Genomic DNA, 21414 nt, shown 5'->3' with positions numbered 1-21414 from the left:
CTTCCAAATGTTAGCTAAATTATAAGATGGGCAATCCACTCTCAGAACAAGCCTGTAAAAGTTGAATCTGCTTGTGGGTTTTGATAAGACAGGACGCCTCAGCCAGGCAGGTTGGTGGTAGAGGAAAAGCCTGTTTTATCTTGTTCTGTGGCTCGGGGAGCGGTGGCCAGGTGGCATCTTGAGAGAAAAGCTAGTTAAAGTGGAACTACCCTGGGGGTCTGAGATCAAGGAGCTGTCACAGGTCATGGGGCCTCAGTTTGGCCAGACACTGCCTCTGGATGAGGAAAGGCTTATAGATCAGATAGTCTTGCATTCTGGAGGGTCAGATGCTGAGACAAAGTGGTGCAAACTCAGGCTGGGAAGTTCATAAAGTCAGGCAGCCCCAGCCTCAGTGAACCTAAACAGATCTCATCAGCAGATCCAGATCCTGGAGTCTGATGCCTCTGATCTGAGGCCAACAGGTGGATCACATTGCAGAACCCAGAAATTCTGGAGTTGCATGGATGCACTTGGTGGTCAGAGCAGCACCCTTCCAGCAAAGCTACCGCCCTGCAAGTACAAAGACAAGACAATCACGCCAGGGCTGAGTTTGATTCCCCAACTCCCCAGATACTTCCAGTGAACGACTAATCATTCCAGTGCGGTGAGAAACCTCCCTCCAGATCACAAGCTGCAAAAGTAAGTGTGGCCAGTAGAGGTCTCTGGTACACAAAAAAAGTAAAGCTTGCAAACAGTTCTGGTGGACTCCAAAGGCACAGGCACATGCCTGTGCTTGCCTGTGCTCTCAAGCAAACCTCCACCTCTGTGCGGCCTCTCCTCCTCACACCTATAACAGTCTTCAAGCTTTGAGGTCAAACAGTTCTCCAATATGCCATCTTTTCCTTTTCTTTCTCTCCCCAGTGAATCCCACTTTTAAATAAAACTACACATTTAGCAGGATTCTTGCATTATTTTCTAATTTTTTTAAATTTGTTATTCCTCTTTATATACCCATCTAATTTTGTTCATGTGTTATTTCTATATCTTCCCCGCTTTTTAACTTTTTCAGTATTGGGGATGATTTTCACTTACTCACTGTTTCACTGTTTCACTCACTCACGGTTTAACTTCCTTCTATAGTAGCATTTACATTTCTGTTTTATTGTTACTGGTGACATATTGGTGGGTTGTAATAATCTTAAGTGTATTTCAATATCCTCTATTGAATCCTGGATTGATGCTGTTTTTGATACACCCCTTTGTTTTCTCCCACTGAGGGGTACTGGGGATTGAGCCTCCAAGGGCAGGCTGATCAGCCAGAAGACTGCCCCCTAAAAAGCCACATGAAAGATCTAAAACGCAAAATATGCATGTCACAATAAAGAAATTTGTATGATAGGAGAAAGCAGGCAACAGGTCTCATTCCAAAATCATAATTCACACCTGCGGAGCTCAAAGGTACTGAGACAGACAAAACAGATGCTCTATGACAACTTCATGTTTTCTGTTAAAAATGACAGGGCCTGAAAGAAGATACAAATGCTCAGAAGAATTTAACCCTAGGGGGAAAGTCGGGAACATACAGAAAAAGGCCACCAAAATGGAAAAACATCTGGATAAAAATCAGCAATGTGAAAAAAAAATTCATCGTGAATACTGATATATTAAAAAGAAAAGCTAAATTGATGTGATGAAAGTAAAATCTCAGCAAATTAAATAAACGCATTGGAAAGCATCATTGATAACCAAGGAGAGTAAAGTTTCATGAACTTTTACATTCATGAATCACTAAGGATAGAAATTAAAAAAAAAAAAAGAGCATGACCAGAATCTCCAAGAATGCTGGTTCCTGAGAGAGACATTAAACATAAAAATAAACAGATAGGAGAAGGTGCTGATATGAACAGTGAAAACATGCAGGTCTGTCCAACTTATGGCTCGCAGGCTACTTGTATATATGGCCGACACAAAATTATGGACTTACTTAAAACAGTGTGTGATTTAAAAAAAGTTTTTTTGAACTTGATTGTGTGGTCCGTAAGTATGAACTTGTAGGTGGCAGTGTGGTGTCATAACACAGAGAGGCAGGGCATGCCTGGTCTCTGTTCACTGAAAGGATAGCAGAACTTTTCAAAATTAAAGAAAGAAATGGACATCCAAACATAACACACATGTAGAGCTCCAAACGGACATGACCAGAGAAGAGGCATTTTGTACCACGTAGTCAAGATGCCAAAAATACAATGCAAAAGAAACGATATTAACAGCTGTGAGGGCAAAATGCCAACTTCCTTTTGAAGGCAAAACACCAGATCTCTCTTCAGGAATTTAAAAAAAAAAAGTAGAATCTATATCTCCAACCTGAAAGTAAATATCAACCAACAACAATTGCTATTACCCAAAAAAGCTGTATATGAGAGATAGGATAATTAGGGTCAAGCCCAAGCCTAAACTAAAGCAGTTTGAGACCTTGAAGCCACATTACAAAATATATTTAAAGTAATACCATGCAGAAAAGAGGAAGAAAGGCAATCCCAGTCACAAGAACACAGGAAAGGGTATTTCATGAGAGAAAAAGATAAACAAAGGAAGCCTAGAAATGAAGCCATTTTGTCAAACACTGTAAGCCTGAAAAGCTCCATTACTAATAGGGGAGAAAGTACGTTAACTGAGCCAATCAACCAGCAAAATGACCTGCAAAACTATAAAAATCGGTGAGTACATCTGACTAACAGCCTTTGATGTAAAGTGCCTCAGCTCACCAACGCAGAAAGGACAGCCAGAGTGGATTAAAAACTCGCTCCAACTATTACTTGTCTCTAAAAAAAGCATAACTCTCGGTAAAGAAATGCAGACCAAGATTCAGAAGATGGAAAACAGTCCTTCTGGTGAATGGAGATGGAGAAGAAGAAGAGCTGACATGGGTATTCTGGTAGCTGATAAAATCAACTTCAAGCCAGAGTCAAAAAGATAAAGAAGGGTGTTATGTATCAACCGAGAAGCAATTAGTCAAGATGAGACTGCAACGTGATACATGCGCACTAAATGATCGGGCTCTCCATGAAAGTGAGCACATGCTGACGGGTACAAAGTTGAAGTCCTGAGGTAAAACCTAGTGAACACAGTCAGTGCTCTCATCCCATCGTATGGACCACCCAACGTGAAAATCCACAAGAAACACGAGGGTTAAACCTCACCATTGTCCAAGGGGACTTAACAGACCATTAAGATAAAGCCATGAAGAATGCAAGATGTATGTATGTATTGTATGTATGTATGTATTGTATGTAGCAAGAATACAATAAAATAATATTGTATATAACAAAAGAGCTCGATTTTCCTGGCGATACTCTCTGCTCTTGCTGTATGGCAGGTGTTCCCTTCTTCGGTCCTCATAATGTGGACAGAGGGTCTTTATGATGTCCCTTTTTTTTTTTCCTGTGTCCGATTTTTTTTTTTCATCAACCTTTGCTGTGTCATTCAATTTCTCTCTCATGTCTTTAATCCTTGACTCTGTTCTTGACATGATTTCTTCTGTTGGTAAGGTTTTCTACTAAGATTTTAACCTCATCCCATCCCTGTCTCCCTCACTCTCACACTCACCACATCCCATCCCCTCCCCTCCAGAGACTCTCTGGCCCACCAACATGGTATAGAGACACAGGTAAGCTACTTGCACTCTCCCTCACAGCCCTTGTCAATTCTGGTCACCCTGTGGCTATTTGCCAAGGACTGTGAACTTCCCCTAGACTCTTTTCTTCCCCTTGGGATTTGTTAGATTCCAGACTTCTTCTCAGAGGGGAACCCTGAAGTATGCCCATGTGACACAGAGACACAAGTAGATTATCTGTGATTCCCTCAAAGCCCTCATCCTGTGACAGCTTTCTCTGGACTGTGACCTCCTCCAGTGCCTCACCCTCCTTTTGAAACTCAGTAGTTCTCAGCCTTCACCTCACAAAGGACTCTCCATACAACACATAAAACTGGGAGACCAACCACTCTTCTTTAAGATATGCCAAAGCCCTACTAGCTACCTGGCCGGAACTCTCCTATAATCTTATCTGACCTTGAAACCCCAGGGCCAGTCCACACTGTAAGGGAAAATGTGTTCTAAACTGCTTGGCCAAGCTGCTGTAGGCACCTGATTATGGATGACAAGCAGAAGATGTGAGAAAGAGCTTGTACCTCCTCCCAGCCCACCTTCATCCATGAGCAACTCGGCCTCTTGGTGTGGATGCAGGAATGCTCCAGTTCTTCAGCACTGCCCATTTTAGCCTTTCCTTAAAGCCCATCTCCATTCCTGGTGACTTCCAGCCAATCCCCAGAACAGCTTACTACCAAAGACCCCACACTCATCAAAACTGGCTGAACCCAGAGAAATTACCTTGTAACCTCCTTCCTCTCCCTGACTATATTTTTTTCTAGAACGTTCTTAGACATGCTGCCTCTTACTCTCATGAGTCTCACGTCCCAACCTACCTCAATCCCTAGGACTTGGCCTCCTGGAACAGACCCAGGATTTCATAGTCTTCCTCTTTTTTCACCACTGTCCCCTTCAGCCATTCCTTCTAGCCTATCTCTATTTCTTTGTGACTCTCCACCACCCACAGAACTGTTCTCTACTAGGGACTCAACAGCCACCATACCTGGTAAGAATCCAGAGCAGGCAATGGCAACCCAAGAATAGAATACCTATTCAACAAAGCCAAGGCCAGCTCTATACACCAAGAAAGGCTTGAAACATCCACACCCCAGATGCCTAGATCTCAGCACAAAAACAAAAACATAAACAGCCAAGACACTACGCTTTCTCTAGAACCAACCAACCCTATTTTAATAGGCCATGAATAAAGCAGTTTAGCTGAAATACAAGACAAGGACTTCAAAATGGCAATCACGAATTAGGGCAAGGACCTTCGAGAGAATCAAATGCCCTAATGAATACACAAATTGTTAAATGAGATGACAAAAGCATTTCAGGACACAAAACTATAATTTAACAAAGAAACGGAATCACTAAAGCAATTCCAGACTAAAAGAAACCTAGAAATGGAAAGCTCAGGAAGACAAATACAAAGATTAGAAGTAAGTCTTACCAACAGATTACAAGACAGAAGAGAGAGTTTTCAGGTCTCAAAGACAAGGTGGAGAAGGTGATTAGCTCAGAAAAAATTAAATCTAAAAAAAAAAAATAGACACAAATATCTAGGAAATCTGAAATGCTATAAAAAGACCAAACTTATGAATAATAGGCATGGAGAAATGAGAAGAAGCCCCAGATCAAAGGCACAGAAAATATTTTTAGCAAAATCATAAAAGAAAAATTCCTAAATCTAAACAAAGAGATGGCTGTCAAGGTACATGATGCATCCAGAACATCAAATAGACAGGACCAGAAAAATAACTCCCATGAGTTAAGACCATATCATGGCCCACAACTCCTGTAGAAGCCCCTTGCTCCACTAGAGGCCACTCCAGATGGAAGACCAGAGAGGAAAGAGAAACCAAGGACTAAAACACCCATCCACCAAAGACCACCAGAATGCCTATGATCAATAAAACAAGTGATGACTCATGCTGTCAAGGATGTGGAGTAGAAGGAACACCCACCCACTGCTCGTGGACCTGCTAACTTGTACAGCCACTATTCAAATCAGTGTGGTGGTTCCTCAGGAAGATGAGAACTGATCTACCTCAAGATTCAGCTGAAGCACTCTTGGGCATATACCCAATGGATGTTTCATCCTGCCACAGAGACACTTACTCAACCATGTTCATTACTGTCTTATTCATTACAGCCAGAAACTGGAAAGGATCTAAATGTCCCTTGGCAGATGAATAGATAAAGAAAATATGGTACATTTACACAACGGAATATTTACTCAGCCATTAAAAAAATGAAATTTGCAGGTAGATGGATGGAACTAGGAAAAATCGTCTTGATGTGGTAACCCAGACCCAGATAGAGAAAACTTGTATGCTTTCATTTATATGTGGATATTAGCTGTTAAGTCAGTGACAACCAAGATTCAGTACATAGAAGCACAGAGCTTAGGTTTAGTATGAGACTAGAGGGGGCAGATAGATCTCCCTAAAAAATGGAAATAGGATAGTTATGGATTGAGTTGGGGGAAGGGACCAGAATAAAAGGATCACATGAAGAAGAGGAGGGAAAGGGAAGACGATGGATGGAATACATGGAGAGACAGCTAAGATTAAGGGCCTTTTTAGGGGTAGTATGAAAACCTAACACAGTAGATGCTTCATATATACATATATGTGCATATATAATCATCTGGCACACACACACATATAATCATGTCTGGCACAGCCACACCCCCTGGCTATTCTGGCCAGTCCGAGTTTTTCAATTGTCTCTGTTTCCCCAAACCAATTATACTGTTTTGTTTGTTCAGGAGCAGATACCCCAAGATGATTCCTAGAGTAATGGTCTCATCTAGCTATGTGCTTATCTGTGCTTAATGATCTCCAGAGTATACGGAAAGCTTCCAAATAGTAACCAGATAAAGTTAATTTTAGGGTTTTCCTAAAAAAGACTTGGGCATAATTTTCTCAGGAAAAGACATACAATGAATCATAATGCAGAATGTAACCAAGGATGCAACCCATAGAGGCCAAAACCCAAAAGTTAGACATCGAATGACAGCGATTGCTCAGCTTTGCTGGAACTGTGTCAAGCTAGACATGGCTCACTTTCCACAAGCTGACGGCAAGGCCTTATTGCCAAGGGCCTGTGCAACTCAGTGAGCACGGAGACGTGGAGCTGGTGCCTACCCAAAGCCGTCACCGCTACTGGCTAGTGTTCTTGGAACTGGAAGGTACTCTGATGCTAACAAGAGAGAAGCGTAAACACCAACCCAGCTACACACCCTTCTGTCTACAGCAGTCTCCTGCCTGCAAGATCATAGAAGAAAAATTCTCACATCTAGTGTACAGAACAAAGAAAGGCTATTGAGAGAGGCAAGAGTCAGAGATTTAGTCACATTCAGAGACAGGACAGCAGAATAACATTTGACCTTTCAATGGAAAATTTGAAAGCCAGGAGGGCCTCTGATGTTTTACAAGTTCTAAAGAACCACAAATGCCCCGTCAAACTGTCGTGTCCAGCAAAACTATCAGTCATAATCAAAGAAGAAAGAAAAAATTTGCATGATGAAACAGATGTAAGAAATTGATGTTCATGGAACCAGCTCTGTAACAGATACTAGAAGGAATACTTTGGGCTGAAGAGAAGATAAAACTTAATATCCAGGAAAGCACAAGAAATATATATTCCCAGAACAGTTAACCAAAAGCAAACTAAGAAAACAACACCACTCACATCAAAACAGCAAGAATCAATACACATTACTCAATAATAATTCCCAAAGCTAATGCTCTCAGTTCCCCAACATAAAGACACAGACTAGCAGATTGAACTGGAAAACAAGCTTGACCTTTTTCTCAGCCTCACTGTCAGTAGACACCACTTTGGTGTAAAAGGGTGGAGAAGCTTGCAGAAAGATTTGGACTTACAAATGCAAATTCGGAACACAAATTACAAAGAGACAAAAATCATATCGGTACTGTATTTCCACTGTTGGTTTGGTGAAAGTTTATCTTTCAAAGATACAGTTTTATTTTATCTTGGTTATCAAACTTGTTAGCATGAAGATGTTATAATATTGCATTATTATTATTCTTGGAATACCTGCAGGATAAGTGGGGTCACATCCCTTCGTTCTTCTCATAGAAACCTTTCCTGGTCCAACACCGTCCTTATTGCTGTATTTCTGGGTAGCCTTAATGAGCTTAAACATTTTATGAGTCACTTCAGTGAATGAAATTCTGCTTTACGTATTTTCACTCTGTCTCCCAATTCTTTGAATACATATTACTTGCAAGTTTACTCGAATACCTTACACTTGAATTCAAATTATCTTCTTACCCTTTAAATTTAGATGCTTAAATAATTAATTTTGTATCTCTTTCAAGTAATAGCACTTTCTAGACTGTGTTGCACAAGGCTTGATGTGATCTATTATTTTATTTTCTGAAAATGCCTTCAATTTTTGTTTGTAATATTTTCTGTCAGCAAGTCATTATTTACAATGAGTTCTTTACAGCCAGATGTTAAGCTCTCTTAGATAATTTATTGCTATTTTTTGTTATTCTTTCTCATTTACTCTGTGGCTAAAGAACATATCCTATATTTCCATTCCTCTAAAGAGTTTTAAAATTGAGGTTACAGCCCAATAAAAATTCTGTCATGATAAAGTTCCCATGTGCCCATGAAAGCAATGTGTATCCTGAAAATGCAAAACAAACAAACAAACAAACAAAAAAACAAAAAGAATCTGCAAATTAGTCAGACCCAGTTTGTTCACTGATGGACTTACATAAATCTGAACATTCACCATTATTATTCTCTTTTAATAACTGAAGTAATGAGCCGGTTGTGGTGGCACACTCCTCTGATCCCAGCACTCAAGAGGCAGAGGCAGGAGGATGTCTATGAGTTGCAGTCCCTCTTGGTCTACAAAGAGAGTTCCAGGATAGGCAGCGCTACAGAGAGAAACCCTATTTTAGAAAGGCCAAAAATAAAATAGAATAAACAATTGAAGCAATGATGTTAGAACTTCCAACTACAGATGTGTGCTGTTTATCCGCTTGCTAGTGATTCCAGTTTTTCCTTTGCTTTAACTCTACCATTGTGTAAACATACATGAACCATTACTGTGTCTTGATTGTGTCATTCACCAGTCATCTTGGAGCAGTGTTATTTCAGTATCGTTAGCTATTTTCTTGAAATTTTGCAGTTTTGAACTTAAGACAGTCTCTATGTTCTTAAATTTTATGCTATAATCAATTTATAGTAGAGGCATTGTTCTTTAATCTTAATCTATTTACACTCTGTCGTTATTGTAAAGCTGGATTTACCTCTGTGGTCTTGGCAACTGTTTCAATTTGTCCTTTCTTTTATATATAGGTGTCCTGCTTAGCTCTCTGTTGCTGGGATAAACCCCATGGGCAAAGGCAAGTTGGGGAGGAAAAGGGTTTATTTGGCTTCCAGGTTCATCATTGAGGGAAGCCAGGGAAGGAACCCAAGGCAGGAGCTTGAAGTAGAAATGGCAGAGGGATGTGTCTTGTTGGCTTACTCCCATGCTCATGGTCAGCTGCCTTTCCCATACAGCACAGGGCCACCTGCCTGAAGACAAGGACAGCAGTGCCCATGTGCGCTGGGCCCTCCCACTTCAGTCACCAGTCAAGGAAATGCCCAACAGACACTCTCACAGGCCACCTGATAAAGGCAGTTCTTCAACCGAGGGTCAATTTAATAACAAAGCTACTCAGGACAAGGGTAGTTTCCTGCCTTGTTCTCTGTTCAGTTTGTTTCATGACACATGATTGCTCAACAGGTTCATTTTGCCTTAGTGCCAAGATGGGTGCCTGACCTTATCCATAAAGTCATTCCCCAAAGCATTATCATTACAGTTCGTCTTCTGTCCCCTCTGACATAATTTTTCCTGAGTTATTTGCATTTCCCCAGCATGGTAACCAATGTAACAACTCCAGTCTGCTTTACGATTCACAGTTCTGCTGGCCTTTTGTTGGCCCTTCAGTTTTAGGGGTTCAGACTGAATTCGGCGTGGCAAATGAATGAAGGCAATGAGGACTTTTTATTTCAATGCTTTTCATCTTAGTGAAAACCTGAGGTGTAATGATGTCTGCTGATATGCAAATATTCTTTATGGGTAATAGTTGTAGTGGGTGGCGTTAAGCAATTTATTAATATCGTGACAGTTACTGTTTATGGGTCATCCAAATTTTGGTATGATGATCACATAAATCTGTCATCGAATAAATAAATTTTTCTTGGTACGCATTAATTTAATTCTCCGTTCCCAACTCTATACTCATAGTCTCTCTTTGTTTCTCCATCGTTACGAGAGGATATGTGAAACCATGAATTATGAGGCCCAAATAAATAAATAAATAAATTCACATGGAATATATTCATGGATGATTTGAGACACTTCCTTGAGAGTATAACACATATGTGATACATACATATTACATACGAAGCTTTGGTTTTAATTTCCACCAAAGCACATATAAAAAGATTTTTCATCACAGGGCTATTAATGACTTCAGATGGAATTACTGGCTACATCAGCCAACGTTCTAAACAAACTAGCAGAATTTGATGAGATGGCACACCCGGTGATTCACGAAGAACATTTAAATGAAGATGGAGTTAGACTAAAGGGAAGGTGCATTCCTCCTCCTGTGTAATTTCACCCTGGACATTACATCCCTCAGAGCCTGGTGGACCTGCTTGTTCCGCAGTGTGTAGATGGCGGGGTTGAGAAGGGGGGTCACTACCGTGTTCACAAGAGCAGCTTCTCTGTTGGTGTCCAGCCTGCTTGTCTGCTTTGGCTTCATGTATATGAACACACAGCTGCCGTACATGAGAGAGAGGACGATGAGATGAGAGGAACAGGTGGAGAAGGCTCGCTGTCGCTCCCTGGCGGAAGGGAGGCGCACTATTGTGACTACTATTTTGCTGTACGCAAAGATGGCTATAAGAAGGGATGTGAAGAGCACAATCAAAGCAAGGTTAAAGAACAGCGTTTCAATAGGCCTGGTCTCTGAACAGGAGAGATTTGCCAGTGGTCCAAAATCACAGAAAAAGTGAGGAATAACATTGGGGCCACAGTAAAGCGACTGGGAGAGCATCACGACCGGGCCGACCATGAAGAGGAATCCCAAAACTAAACAGACGGCGACGAGAAAGAAGCAGGCCCTTGGGCTCATGATGGTGGGATAATGCAGAGGTTTGCAGATGGCCAGGTACCGGTCCAGGGAGAGCACAGCCATCAGGAAAAAAACAGTCGCCCCCAGGAAGAGAAAGACAAAGGCTTGTATGAAGCAGGCCGCAAAGGAAATTGCTTGCCTCCCTGACAGAAAGATGGCGAGCAGCTGGGGAATGACGGTCGTTATGAAACAACACTCCACGAAGGAGAAGCTGCTGAGGAAGAAGTACATGGGCGTCTGTAAGCGGCGGTCCTCACAGGTGATGCTGATTATGAGCATGTTGCCCAGGAGGGAAGCCACGTAGGCCAGCAGGTGCACTAGGAAGAGGAGGATCCCCAGGTGCTCCGCCGCGGGGAAGCCCTCCAGGATAAACTCCTGGACAGCCGTCCCATTCCTCGTTTCCTCTGTCCTCAGCATTTCCATGTCTTCAGTCTGTCACTGAGGGACTTTGCAGAACCAGGACTGATGGTGGAGAACAGTATGTTCCTAAAACTGTAAATGCCGTGGGAAGGCGATCAGACTTTTTTACCCACGAATTCAATGTTATTTTGTTGTTAATGGGTGATTATTACTAGTATCGTCTTTATATTACATGTACCTTAAAATACCAGCTATAGAAGAACTGCGCTGCAAACCTTCATTAGGGATAAGATCGTTCAACAGTGTTGGTCGTTTTCCCATGTGGTTTACTGCCTACTTAGAACAAGGTTATACTCTTTTACCACTTCGTGCCACGGTACACATTTCTGGTAAAAGTGCATCCATGTCATACAGGCACGGGTAAATGTTGCAAAGGAAAAATTACAACTTAAAAATCAACCTGAACGTGGGGGTGTAGCTCAGACGTAGTGCACCTATGTAACGTGTGTGAAGCTATGGTTCTAATTGCCACCACCGCAAGACAAAAGAAAACCAAAGAAGCCAGACAAACCAAAAGTTAAGCCATAGGCACCAGAGCTACAGCTCGGCAGCTGAGGGCATTTGTGGTTTGTGCAGAGGGCCTGGGGTCAGTTTCCGGAACACACAGGACAACCTTCTAACTCCAGTTCTAAGGATCCCGGCTCTCTCTTCTGACCTCTGAGGGCACCAGGCATGCAGGCTGTATGTATACACGCATGCAAGCAAAATACTGAACATACATAAAACGAAAACAAAGTTTCAAAGCCTGTTAAGTCATAGAACCTGTTCATCCCACGACGTGTGTTCCTTCATCATACCTTAGCATTTGTTTCCATGTTTGGCTGTATTCTTATCAGCAAAAAGTCCTGTCGTCCCGAAGTGCCATCTTCAGTCCTATGAAGGGAATTAGATCAGGAGAGCCATGTAATGAGCCCTACTTGACTTGTTCAGGGCTCATGTCTGGCTGCTTTCATCAAGCGCCCCAAATAGACAGTGATAGAGAAGCGTTTCCCCTCCGTCCTGTGCTTGATGCTCAGTCCAGGGAGAAATTCTATCAACTGATCTTCTTAGTCCAGATATTATAAAAATGTCCAGGAGGCTGGCAAAATGGGTCAGCAGGTAAAATGCTTGCCATCCAAGTGTGAGTTCAGACTCCCAGCACCCATGTAAAAAGCCAGGAGTGGTAAAGTGCTCTGAGACTCCAGCATTGGAGGGGAGCAAAGGCAAGCAGATCCCAGATGCCCACTGGCTAGGCTAGGCCAGTCTAGTTGAAACCATAAGCTCCATTCAGGAAGAGACTCTAGCTCACGAAGTATGGTAGAAAGTGAGAAATAATGGTATCCAAAATCAACCTCTGGTTTCTACATGCGCACATGTGCTTAGCATGTGAGTGTGTGCATGCAAGCACAAACACATGCCTGCACACATGCATACACACTCACACATGAACATACCCCCACATGCACAAATATAACACACACACACACACACACACACACACACACACACACATACAAAGAAAAGAATGGGACAAAAGAATACCCAAATTTGAGAGATAGCTCAGTATACCATTTGAGTTTGATTACCCATAATCCAAATTGAAGAAGGAGAAGGAAGAAAAGGAGGAGGAAGAGGAGAAGAAGGGGAGGAGAATAAGAAGGAGAAGGGGAGGAGAAAAAGGAGAAGAAGAGCTCTTGAAATCGCTGAACAGTTGAAGATAGGCAGATCTCTGGGGTTTGCTGGCCGGTCAGCAGAGCCTATTTGTGAAGTTCTAGACCAATAAAAGACTCATTCTCAAAAATAAAAGTGAATAATGCCCGATAAATGACACCTATGGATGTACTCCAGACACACACACACACACACACACACACACACACACAAATGCTTAACATAGAAGAAAAAGATTTCATTACTTAACTCGAGTGATGATTCTGATTCATCCTTTCTCCTAATTCCTGTTAATGGATAAATATTCTTTCCCTCTAATGGATAAATATTCTTTCCTCGTATATGAGTCTTTGTCACTCTGGTCAACTAGACTCCACCTCAGATCTCAGACCTAGCTGACTAAAACAGCCAGATACTCCCAGTCTCTTTATCAGAGCTGCAGTAAAACCACATTGAAGGAAAACACCACTGTCATTTTTAGCAAACAAACGGCAAGACACCCCATTCACACGGAGGCCACACCTTTGCCACAAGCAGCTCACAGCAACCAGAACTCTGCCTTCTGCTATTTTCACTCTCAGGAAAAAAAATCAACACATAGGTCTGGGCAGCTAAAATGTAAGTAAATAAGCACTTATATTCTAGGTGTTCATAATCATTCCAGAGATAAATCGAACCCTGTGACATCTGCCAGTTTCTCTTCTACAACCAATTAACAGCCCAAGAACTGCATGAAACCGAACTTCCACCTCAGTGGAAATCTTGCATGGTGACACCATGGGAAAACAGAACACTTATTTCCTTATTGTTCTCTGGGAACTAGCAAGAGAATTCATCTGGAATTCCAAAAAAACAAACAACAACAACAAACAAACAAACAAAAAAAGCTTTTGTGACCCTCCAGATCCTCACGTTGCCACGTTGCTTGTACCAGCATCAGCAAGCAACCCTACTGTTAGGGACACACTACAGTCAGGGAAGAAAGCAAGAGACTCTTCTCTCAACACGACCTACATAGATATTTTCTTCATAAATACTATTTCTCTGGAATGCTTCCCAAACACCGAATTTGCTACTCCTACCACCCACCGCCACCCAGCACGTACATGTTCCCAGACTGACGCGAATACTTACACCACCAGGACAGAAATGAAAGGGATGTGAATTTGTCCCAACATATGTTTAGCATCGGGCTGTCTCTTGAGACTAATCAGGGCCCACCAAGTCCAGGCGGGGGGCACCAAGGGACACCGAGTATCATTAGTAGGGGGAACGAAGCCATCCACAGACCTGTGCCACCCTGGGATCCCTCATGATTGGTAATTTAACATCTCTGTGAATGGACTATCACTTGATAATAATAGTAAATTGGCATAAAGCGTTATTATATCTGATGATATATATGATTGGTAAGTATAATCATTGTCTACAAAAAATATAATACCAGTTCCCCAATGTCTTCATGAAAATATTTTAAAGTAGAGTACCTATAACCGCCCCCCCCCCCAAAGCTGATAAATTTCCAAGTTGCATACTATTGTTAAGGTAGGATTGAAAGGTCAAAGGGAACTAGCCAACATGGCATGTGCCTGTAATCCATGCATTCATGGGACTAAGGCAGGAGGATTGCCATGAGCTTGCAGCCAGCCTGGCACTCACAACAAATGCCAAGCTGGCCAGGACTGAATAGCTAAATAGCACAACTTGATCTGTCTGTTAAAAGCCGCATCACAGAACTGGATCACTGGACCACTATATAAGTCTCTGGAAAAGAAAAGAAATAATAGAATAAGCACATATTACAAAGGGGGTTCACTGGATTGGTTTACACAGTATGTACAGGCAGTCCAGCAACAGCAGAATGCACACTGTAGAGGCTGGGCAACCAGTACGTGCTCAGTGTACCACACCTGGTGTCTTTACACTTCTTTTTAGTTTATTTATTTTCTATTAATTACAGTTTATTCACTTTGTATCTCAACTGAAGCCCTACCCTCTTCCCCTCCCAACCTCACACTCCCTCCCTCTTCTCCTCCCATGCCCCTCCCAAATCTGCTGATGGGGAGGTCCTCCTCCCCTTCCCTCCTCCCCTAACCTCTCAGGTCTAATCAGGACTGGCTGCATTGTCTTCCTCTGTGGCCTGGTAAGGCTGCTCCCCCCTCAGGGGGAGAGGATCAAAGAGCTGGTCACTGAGTTCATGTCAGAGACAGCCCCTTTTCCCCTTACCTGGAAACCCACTTGGACACTGAGCTGCCATGGGCTACATCTGTGGAGGGGTTCTAGGTTATCTCCATGCATGGTCCTTGGTCGGAGTATCAGTCTCAAAAAAGACCCCTGTGCCCAGACTTCTTGGTTCTGTTGCTCTTCTTGTGGAGTTCCTGTCCTCTCCAAGTCTTTCTTTCTCCCTCTTCTTTCACAAGATTCCCTGCACTCTGTCCAAAATTTGGCTATGAGTCTCAGCATCTGCTTTGATACCCTGCTGGCTAGAGTCTTTCAGAGGCCCTCTGTGGTAGGCTCCTGTTTCTGTTCTCTGTTTTCTCCTTCTTCTGATGTCCATCCCGTTTGCCTTACTGAATGAGGATTGATCACATTACCCAGGGTCCTTCTTCTTGACTAGCTTCCTTAGGTGTACAGATTTTAGTATGTTTATCCTATATTATAGGTCTAATAGCCACAAATGAATGAGAATATACCATGTATGTCTTTCTACTTCTGGGATACCTCACTCAGGATGATCTTTTCCAGATCCCACCAATTGCCTGCAAATGTCATGATTTCCTTGTTTTTAATTGCTAACTCGTATTCCATTGTGTAAATGTACCACACCAACTGAGGGACATCTGGATTGTTTCCAGCTCCTGACTATTATGAATAAAGCTGCTACGAACATGGTTCAGCAAATGTACTTGTTGTATACTTGAGCATCTTTTCGATATATGCCTAGAAGGGGTGTAGCTTGATTTTGGTAGAAAGCGCCATATTGATTTCCAAAGTGGTTGTACAAGTTTACAATCCCACCAGCAAAGGAGGAGGGTCCCCCTTTCTCCACATCCTTTCCAGCATGTATTGTCACTTGAGTTTTTGATCTTAGCCATTCTGATGGGTATAAGGTGAAATATCAGTGTCATTTTGATTTGTATTTCCCTGATGGCTAAGGATGTTGAGCATTTCTTTAAGTGTTTCTCTGCCATTCAATATTCCTCTATTGAGAATTCTCTATTTAGCTCTGTACCCCATTTTTTAAATTGGATTACTTGATTTGTTGCTGTTTAACTTCTTGAGTTCTTTATATATTCTGGATATTAGCCCTCTGTCAGATATAGGGTGAAGATCCTTTCCCAGTCTGTAGGCTGTCATTTTTTTCTGACAACAGTGTCCTTTGCTTTACAGAAGCTATTCATTTTCATGAGGTCCCATTTATTGATTGTTGCTCTTAGAGCCTGTGTTGTTGGTGCTCTGTTCAGGAAGTTGTCTCCTGTGCCAATGAGTTCAAGGCTCTTCCCCACTTTTTCTTCTAACAGGTTTAGTGTGTCTGGTTTTATGTTGAGTTCTTTGATCCACATGGACTTTAGTTTTGTGCAGGGTGATAAGTATGTATCTATTTGCATTTTCATACATGAAGATATCCAGTTAGACCAGCACCATTTGTTGAAGATGCCATTTTTTTTCCATTGTATGGTTTTGGCATCTTTGTCAAAAACAGGTGTCCATAGTGTGTGGGTTTATTTATGGGTCTTCTATTCAATCCCAATGATCCACCAGACTGTTTCTATGACAGTACCATGCAGTTTTTATTACTGTTGCTCCATAGTACAGCTTGAGATCAGGGATGGAGATACCTTCAGAAAATCTTTTACTGTAGAAGATTGTTTTAGCTATTCTGGGTTTTTTGTTATTCCATATGAAGTTGAGAATTTTTCTTTCAAGGTCTGTAAAGAATTGTTTAATTTGATGGGAACTGCATTGAATCTGTAGATTGCTTTTGGTAAGATGGCCATTTTTACTTTTTTAATCCTACCAAGCCATGAGTATAGGAGATCTTTCCATCTTCTGGTATCTTCTATTTTTTTCTTCAGAGACTGGAAGTTCTTTCATACAAGTCTTTGCCTTGCTTGGTTAGGTACAGCAAGGTACTTTATGTCCTTTGTGGCTATTGTGAATAGTGTTGTTTCCCTAATTTCTTTCTCAGTGTACTTGTCTTTTGTATACAGGAAGGCTACTGATTTTTTGAGTTAACTTTGTATCCAGCCACTTTGCTGAAGGTGTTTATCAGCTGTAGGAGTTCCCTGGTAGAATTTTGGGGTCACTCATGTATGCTATCATATCATGTGCAAATAGTGATAATTTGACTTCTTCCTTTCTGATTTGAATCCTCATGATCACCTTTAATTGTCTTATTGTTCTAGGAAGGACTTCAAGAACTATGCTGAAGAGATATGGAGAGAGTGGGAAGCCTTGACTTGTCCCTGATTTCAGTGGGATTGATTTAGTTTGATGTTGGTTATAGGCTTGCTGTATATTGCCTTTACTATGTCTAGTTATGTGCTTTGTATCCCTGATCTTTACAGGACTTTAAACATAAATGAATGTTGGATTTTATCAAATGCTTTTTCAGCATCTAAGGAGATGATCATGTTTTTTTTTTCTTTCAGTTTGTTTATATGGTGGATTACATTGATGGATTTCCATATATTGAACCACCTCTGCATACCTGGGATGAAGGCCACTTGGTCATAGTGGAAGATATCTTTGATGTGTTCTTGGATTCAGTTTGCAAGTATTTTGTTGAGTATTTTTTGCATAAGGGAGATTGGCCTGAAATTCCCTTTCTTTGTAGGGTCTTTGTGAGGTTTAGGTACCAAGGTGACTGTAGCTTCATAGAATGAGTTTGGTAATGTTCCTTCTGTTTCTATTTTGTGGAATAGTCTGAAAAGTATTGGTGTTAGCTCTTCTTTGAAGGTCTGGTAGAATTCTGCACTGAAACCATCTGGTCCTGGGCTTTTTTTGGATGGGAGACTTTTGATGACAGCTTCTATTTCTTTAAGACATATAGGATTATTTAATTTAATTTCCTGGTCTTGATTCAGCTTTGGTAAGTGGAATCAATCAAGAAAATTGTCCATTTCACTTAGATTTTCAAATTTTGTGGCATATAGACTTTTGAAGTAAAACCTAATGATTGTTTGGATTTCCTCAGTGTCTGTTGTTATATCTCCTTTTTCATTTCTGATTTTGTTGATTTTGATAGTGTCTTTTTGCCTTGTAGTTAGTTTGGCTAAGAGTTTGTCTATCTTGTTGCTTTTCTCAAAGAACCAGCTCTTGGTTTCATTGATTCCTCGAATTGTTTATTTGTTTCTAATTTATTGATTTCAGGCCTGAGTTTGATTATTTCTAGCCATCTACTCCTCTTGTATGTGTCTGTTTCTTTTTTTTCTAGGGTTTTCACGTGAGCCATTAAGTTGTTTGAATGAGATTTTTCGACTTTCTTCTTGAAGGCACTTAGTGCTATGAACTTTCTTCTTAGCACTGCTTTCATTGTGTCCCATAAGTTTGGGTATGTTGTGCCTTCATTTTCATTGAATTGTAGGAAGTCTTTAATTTCTTTATTTCTTCCCTGACCCAGCTGTCATTGAGTAACAAATTGTTCAGTTCCATGTGTGTGTAGGCTTTTTGCTATACCTGTTGTTGTTTGGGTCCAGCTTTAGTCCATGGTGGTCAGATAGGATACAAGAGATTATTTCAATCTTCTTGTATCTGTTGAGGCTTGCTTTGTGACCAACTATATGGTCTATTTTGGAGAAGGTTCCATGAGGTGCTGAGAAGAAGGTAAATTCTTTTGTGTTTGGGTGAAAGGTTCTGTAGATGTCTGTTAGGTCCATTTGATTCATGACCTCTGTTAGACTCATAGTTTCTTTACTTAATTTCTGTTTTGTTGACCTGACCTTTGTTGAGCGTGGGATGTTGACATCTCCCACTATTAATGTATGGGGATCTATGTGTGGTTTCAGTTTTATTAATGTTTCTTTTACAAATGTGGGTGCCCTTTTATTTGGGGCATAGATGTTCAGAATTCTTCTTGGTGGAGTTTTCCTTTGATGAGTATGAAGTGACCTTCCCCATCTCTTTTGATTAATTTTGGTTGAAATGTATTTTATTAGTTATTAGAATGGCTATTCCTGCTGGCTTCTTGGGTCCATTTGATTGGAAACCTGTCTTCCAACCCTTTAGTCTCAGGTAATGTATATCTTTGTGACTTAGATGTGTTTCTTGTTTGCAACAGATTGTTGGGTCTTGTTTATACATCCATTCTGTTAGTCTGTGTTTTTTTATTGGAGAGTTGAGTCCATTGATGTTGAGAGAGATTAATGACCAGTGGCTGTTAGATCCTTTGATTTTGATGTTGGCTGTAGTACTGTGTTGGTGTGCTTGGCTATTTTTAGGTTTGCTGTAGTGAGGTTATTTGTTTCCTGTGTTTTTCTGAAAGTAGTTAGTTTTCCTGGGTTGTAATTTTTCTTCTAGTATCTTCTGTAATGTTGGATTTGTGGGTAGGTATTGTTTAAATTTGTATTTGTTGTTGAATATCTTGTTTTCTCCACCTATGATAACTGAGAGTTTTGCTGGGTTCTGTAGCCTAGGCTAATATCTGTGTTCCCTTGTGTTCTGCATGATATCAGTCCAGATCCTTCTGGCTTTCACAGTCTCTGTTGAGAAGTCAGGTGTGATTCTGATGGGTTTGCCATTATATGTTACTTGGCCTTTTTCCCTTGCAGCTTTTATTATTTTTTCTTTGTTCTGTGTATTTACTGTTTTGATTATTATGTGGTAGGAGTATTTTCTTTTCTGGTATAATTTATTAAGTGTTCTCTGGGCCTCTTGTATGCTTATAGGCCTCTCCTTTCAGTTAGGGAAGTTTTCTTCTATGATTTTGTTGAAAATATTTTCTGGGCCTTGGAGACAGGAATCTTCTTTTCCCTCTATTCCTATTATTCTTAGGTTTTATGTTTTTATGTTGTCTTGGATTTCTTGGATGGTTTGTGTCAGGAGTTTTTTAGATTTATCATTTTCTTTGACATATACATTGGTTTCTTCCATTGTATCTTCCGCATCTGAGATTCTTTCTCCCATCTCTTGTAGTCTGTTGGTTATGCTTACCTCTGTAGTTCCTGTTTTCTTCCCTAAGTTGTTCCTTTCCATGAGTTCCTCAGTTTGTTTTCTTTAATTTTTCCACTTCTATCTTCAGATCTTGAACTGTTTTGTTGATTTCCTTCACTTGTCTGACTGTATTTTTCTCTTTTTCCTTCAATTCTTTCACCTCTTTGTTTGAACATTCTTCTGTTTCTTTTATTTCTTTCAGTGATTTAATCATTTCCTCTCTGAAGGTCACAAACTGTTTGGCTGCATCTTCCTGTATTTCCTTTCAGATGGTCATACTCTGTTTGACTTTATCTTCCTCTATTTCTTTAAAGATTGTCATACTCTTTTTTACTTTATCTTCCTCTATTTCTTTATGCATTTTATTTGTTTCCTCAATTTCCTTTTCCTAAGCATAGATGTAAGGTCATCTTCTTGAATTTCACTTATGTTAGGGTGTTCAGGGCCACTTGCCCCTGGATAACTAGATTCTGGAGATGCCACGTTTCCTTGCCTTTTCTTGGCTGTGCTTTTACCCTGGTCTCTACCCATCTGGCTGTCTCAGGTGTTGGCTGTTAGAATTTCTGGTGCCTGCTGGAATCCTGGGGCAGAGAGAATCCCCTTGGCGGGAAGATGGTTGTTCTTGAAGGAGGCCTCCTCAGCTTTTTGAGTATGGTCAACCGAATGGTGGAGCTTCTCAGGAATTGCCACAGCTCACCTCAGGCATGTGGACCTGTGTGATAACTATGGTCATTGGTAGTCAGGGGGGCTTTCCTCTCACCAGGAAAAGTCCTGAAGACAACTAACTTGGCTCTGGGTTTCTTGCTCTGAATTTAGTGAGCTGCTGCTGCTGCTGCTCTTACAGTGTGTTTGCTGGGTGCAGCCCTCTTGAAGAACCAGGGAGCCCTGCCGTTTCATCAGTTTAGCTAGGGATACTAGTTGCACCTTGTAGCAGTATCTGGAGGTGCAACCAGAGTGTAGCCAAGTGAATAGATAACAAAGTATGAGTTATGAGACTAGTCAATCATAAGGTCAACTATGAACAACCACTTCCCAGAAGCAGAGTTGAAAAGTTTATAATTTTGAACTTAATTTCACCTTAGAAACCATATGGAAGCTTAACACAAAGGTGGCCGTAGCTTTGTCTCAAATAACAGGCTACAACAAAACTATGATAAGATAGAACAAAAACCATCACATCAAAGTCAGGCAAGGAAACAAATTGTGATATTAGTATTAATGTGTCACCTTCGGGACAAAAGGGAAAGAAAAGGCTTTCAGTTGAATAGTGATGTAATCGAGCATCATGTTGACAAGGGGTGAATTGTGCTGAATCATTTACTTCAGCACGACCCAAGCTTAAGTTATCTGAGAAGAAGGAATCACAACTGAGAAAATGCTTCCAGGAGATTGGCC

The 21414-nt window shown here is 41.1% G+C and overlaps 1 protein-coding gene across 1 annotated transcript; it reads right to left on the bottom strand.

Annotated features, from left to right (window-relative positions):
• Nucleotides 1-10242: 10242 nt before the first annotated feature.
• LOC129674337 (olfactory receptor 6C4-like) lies at nt 10243-11220 on the bottom strand. The gene has a single exon (XM_055604287.1). It carries the CDS (start codon nt 11218-11220, stop codon nt 10243-10245), a length of 978 nt encoding a protein of 325 aa, XP_055460262.1.
• Between the last annotated feature and the right edge of the window lie 10194 nt (nt 11221-21414).

The sequence above is a fragment of the Psammomys obesus genome, unplaced genomic scaffold (genome assembly GCF_907164565.1).
Source record: "Psammomys obesus unplaced genomic scaffold, mPsaObe1.curated_primary_1811, whole genome shotgun sequence".
Classification (NCBI taxonomy): Eukaryota; Metazoa; Chordata; class Mammalia; order Rodentia; family Muridae; genus Psammomys; species Psammomys obesus.
Note: the sequence above shows the minus strand (reverse complement) of the source record. Positions and strands in the feature narration are given on the sequence as shown.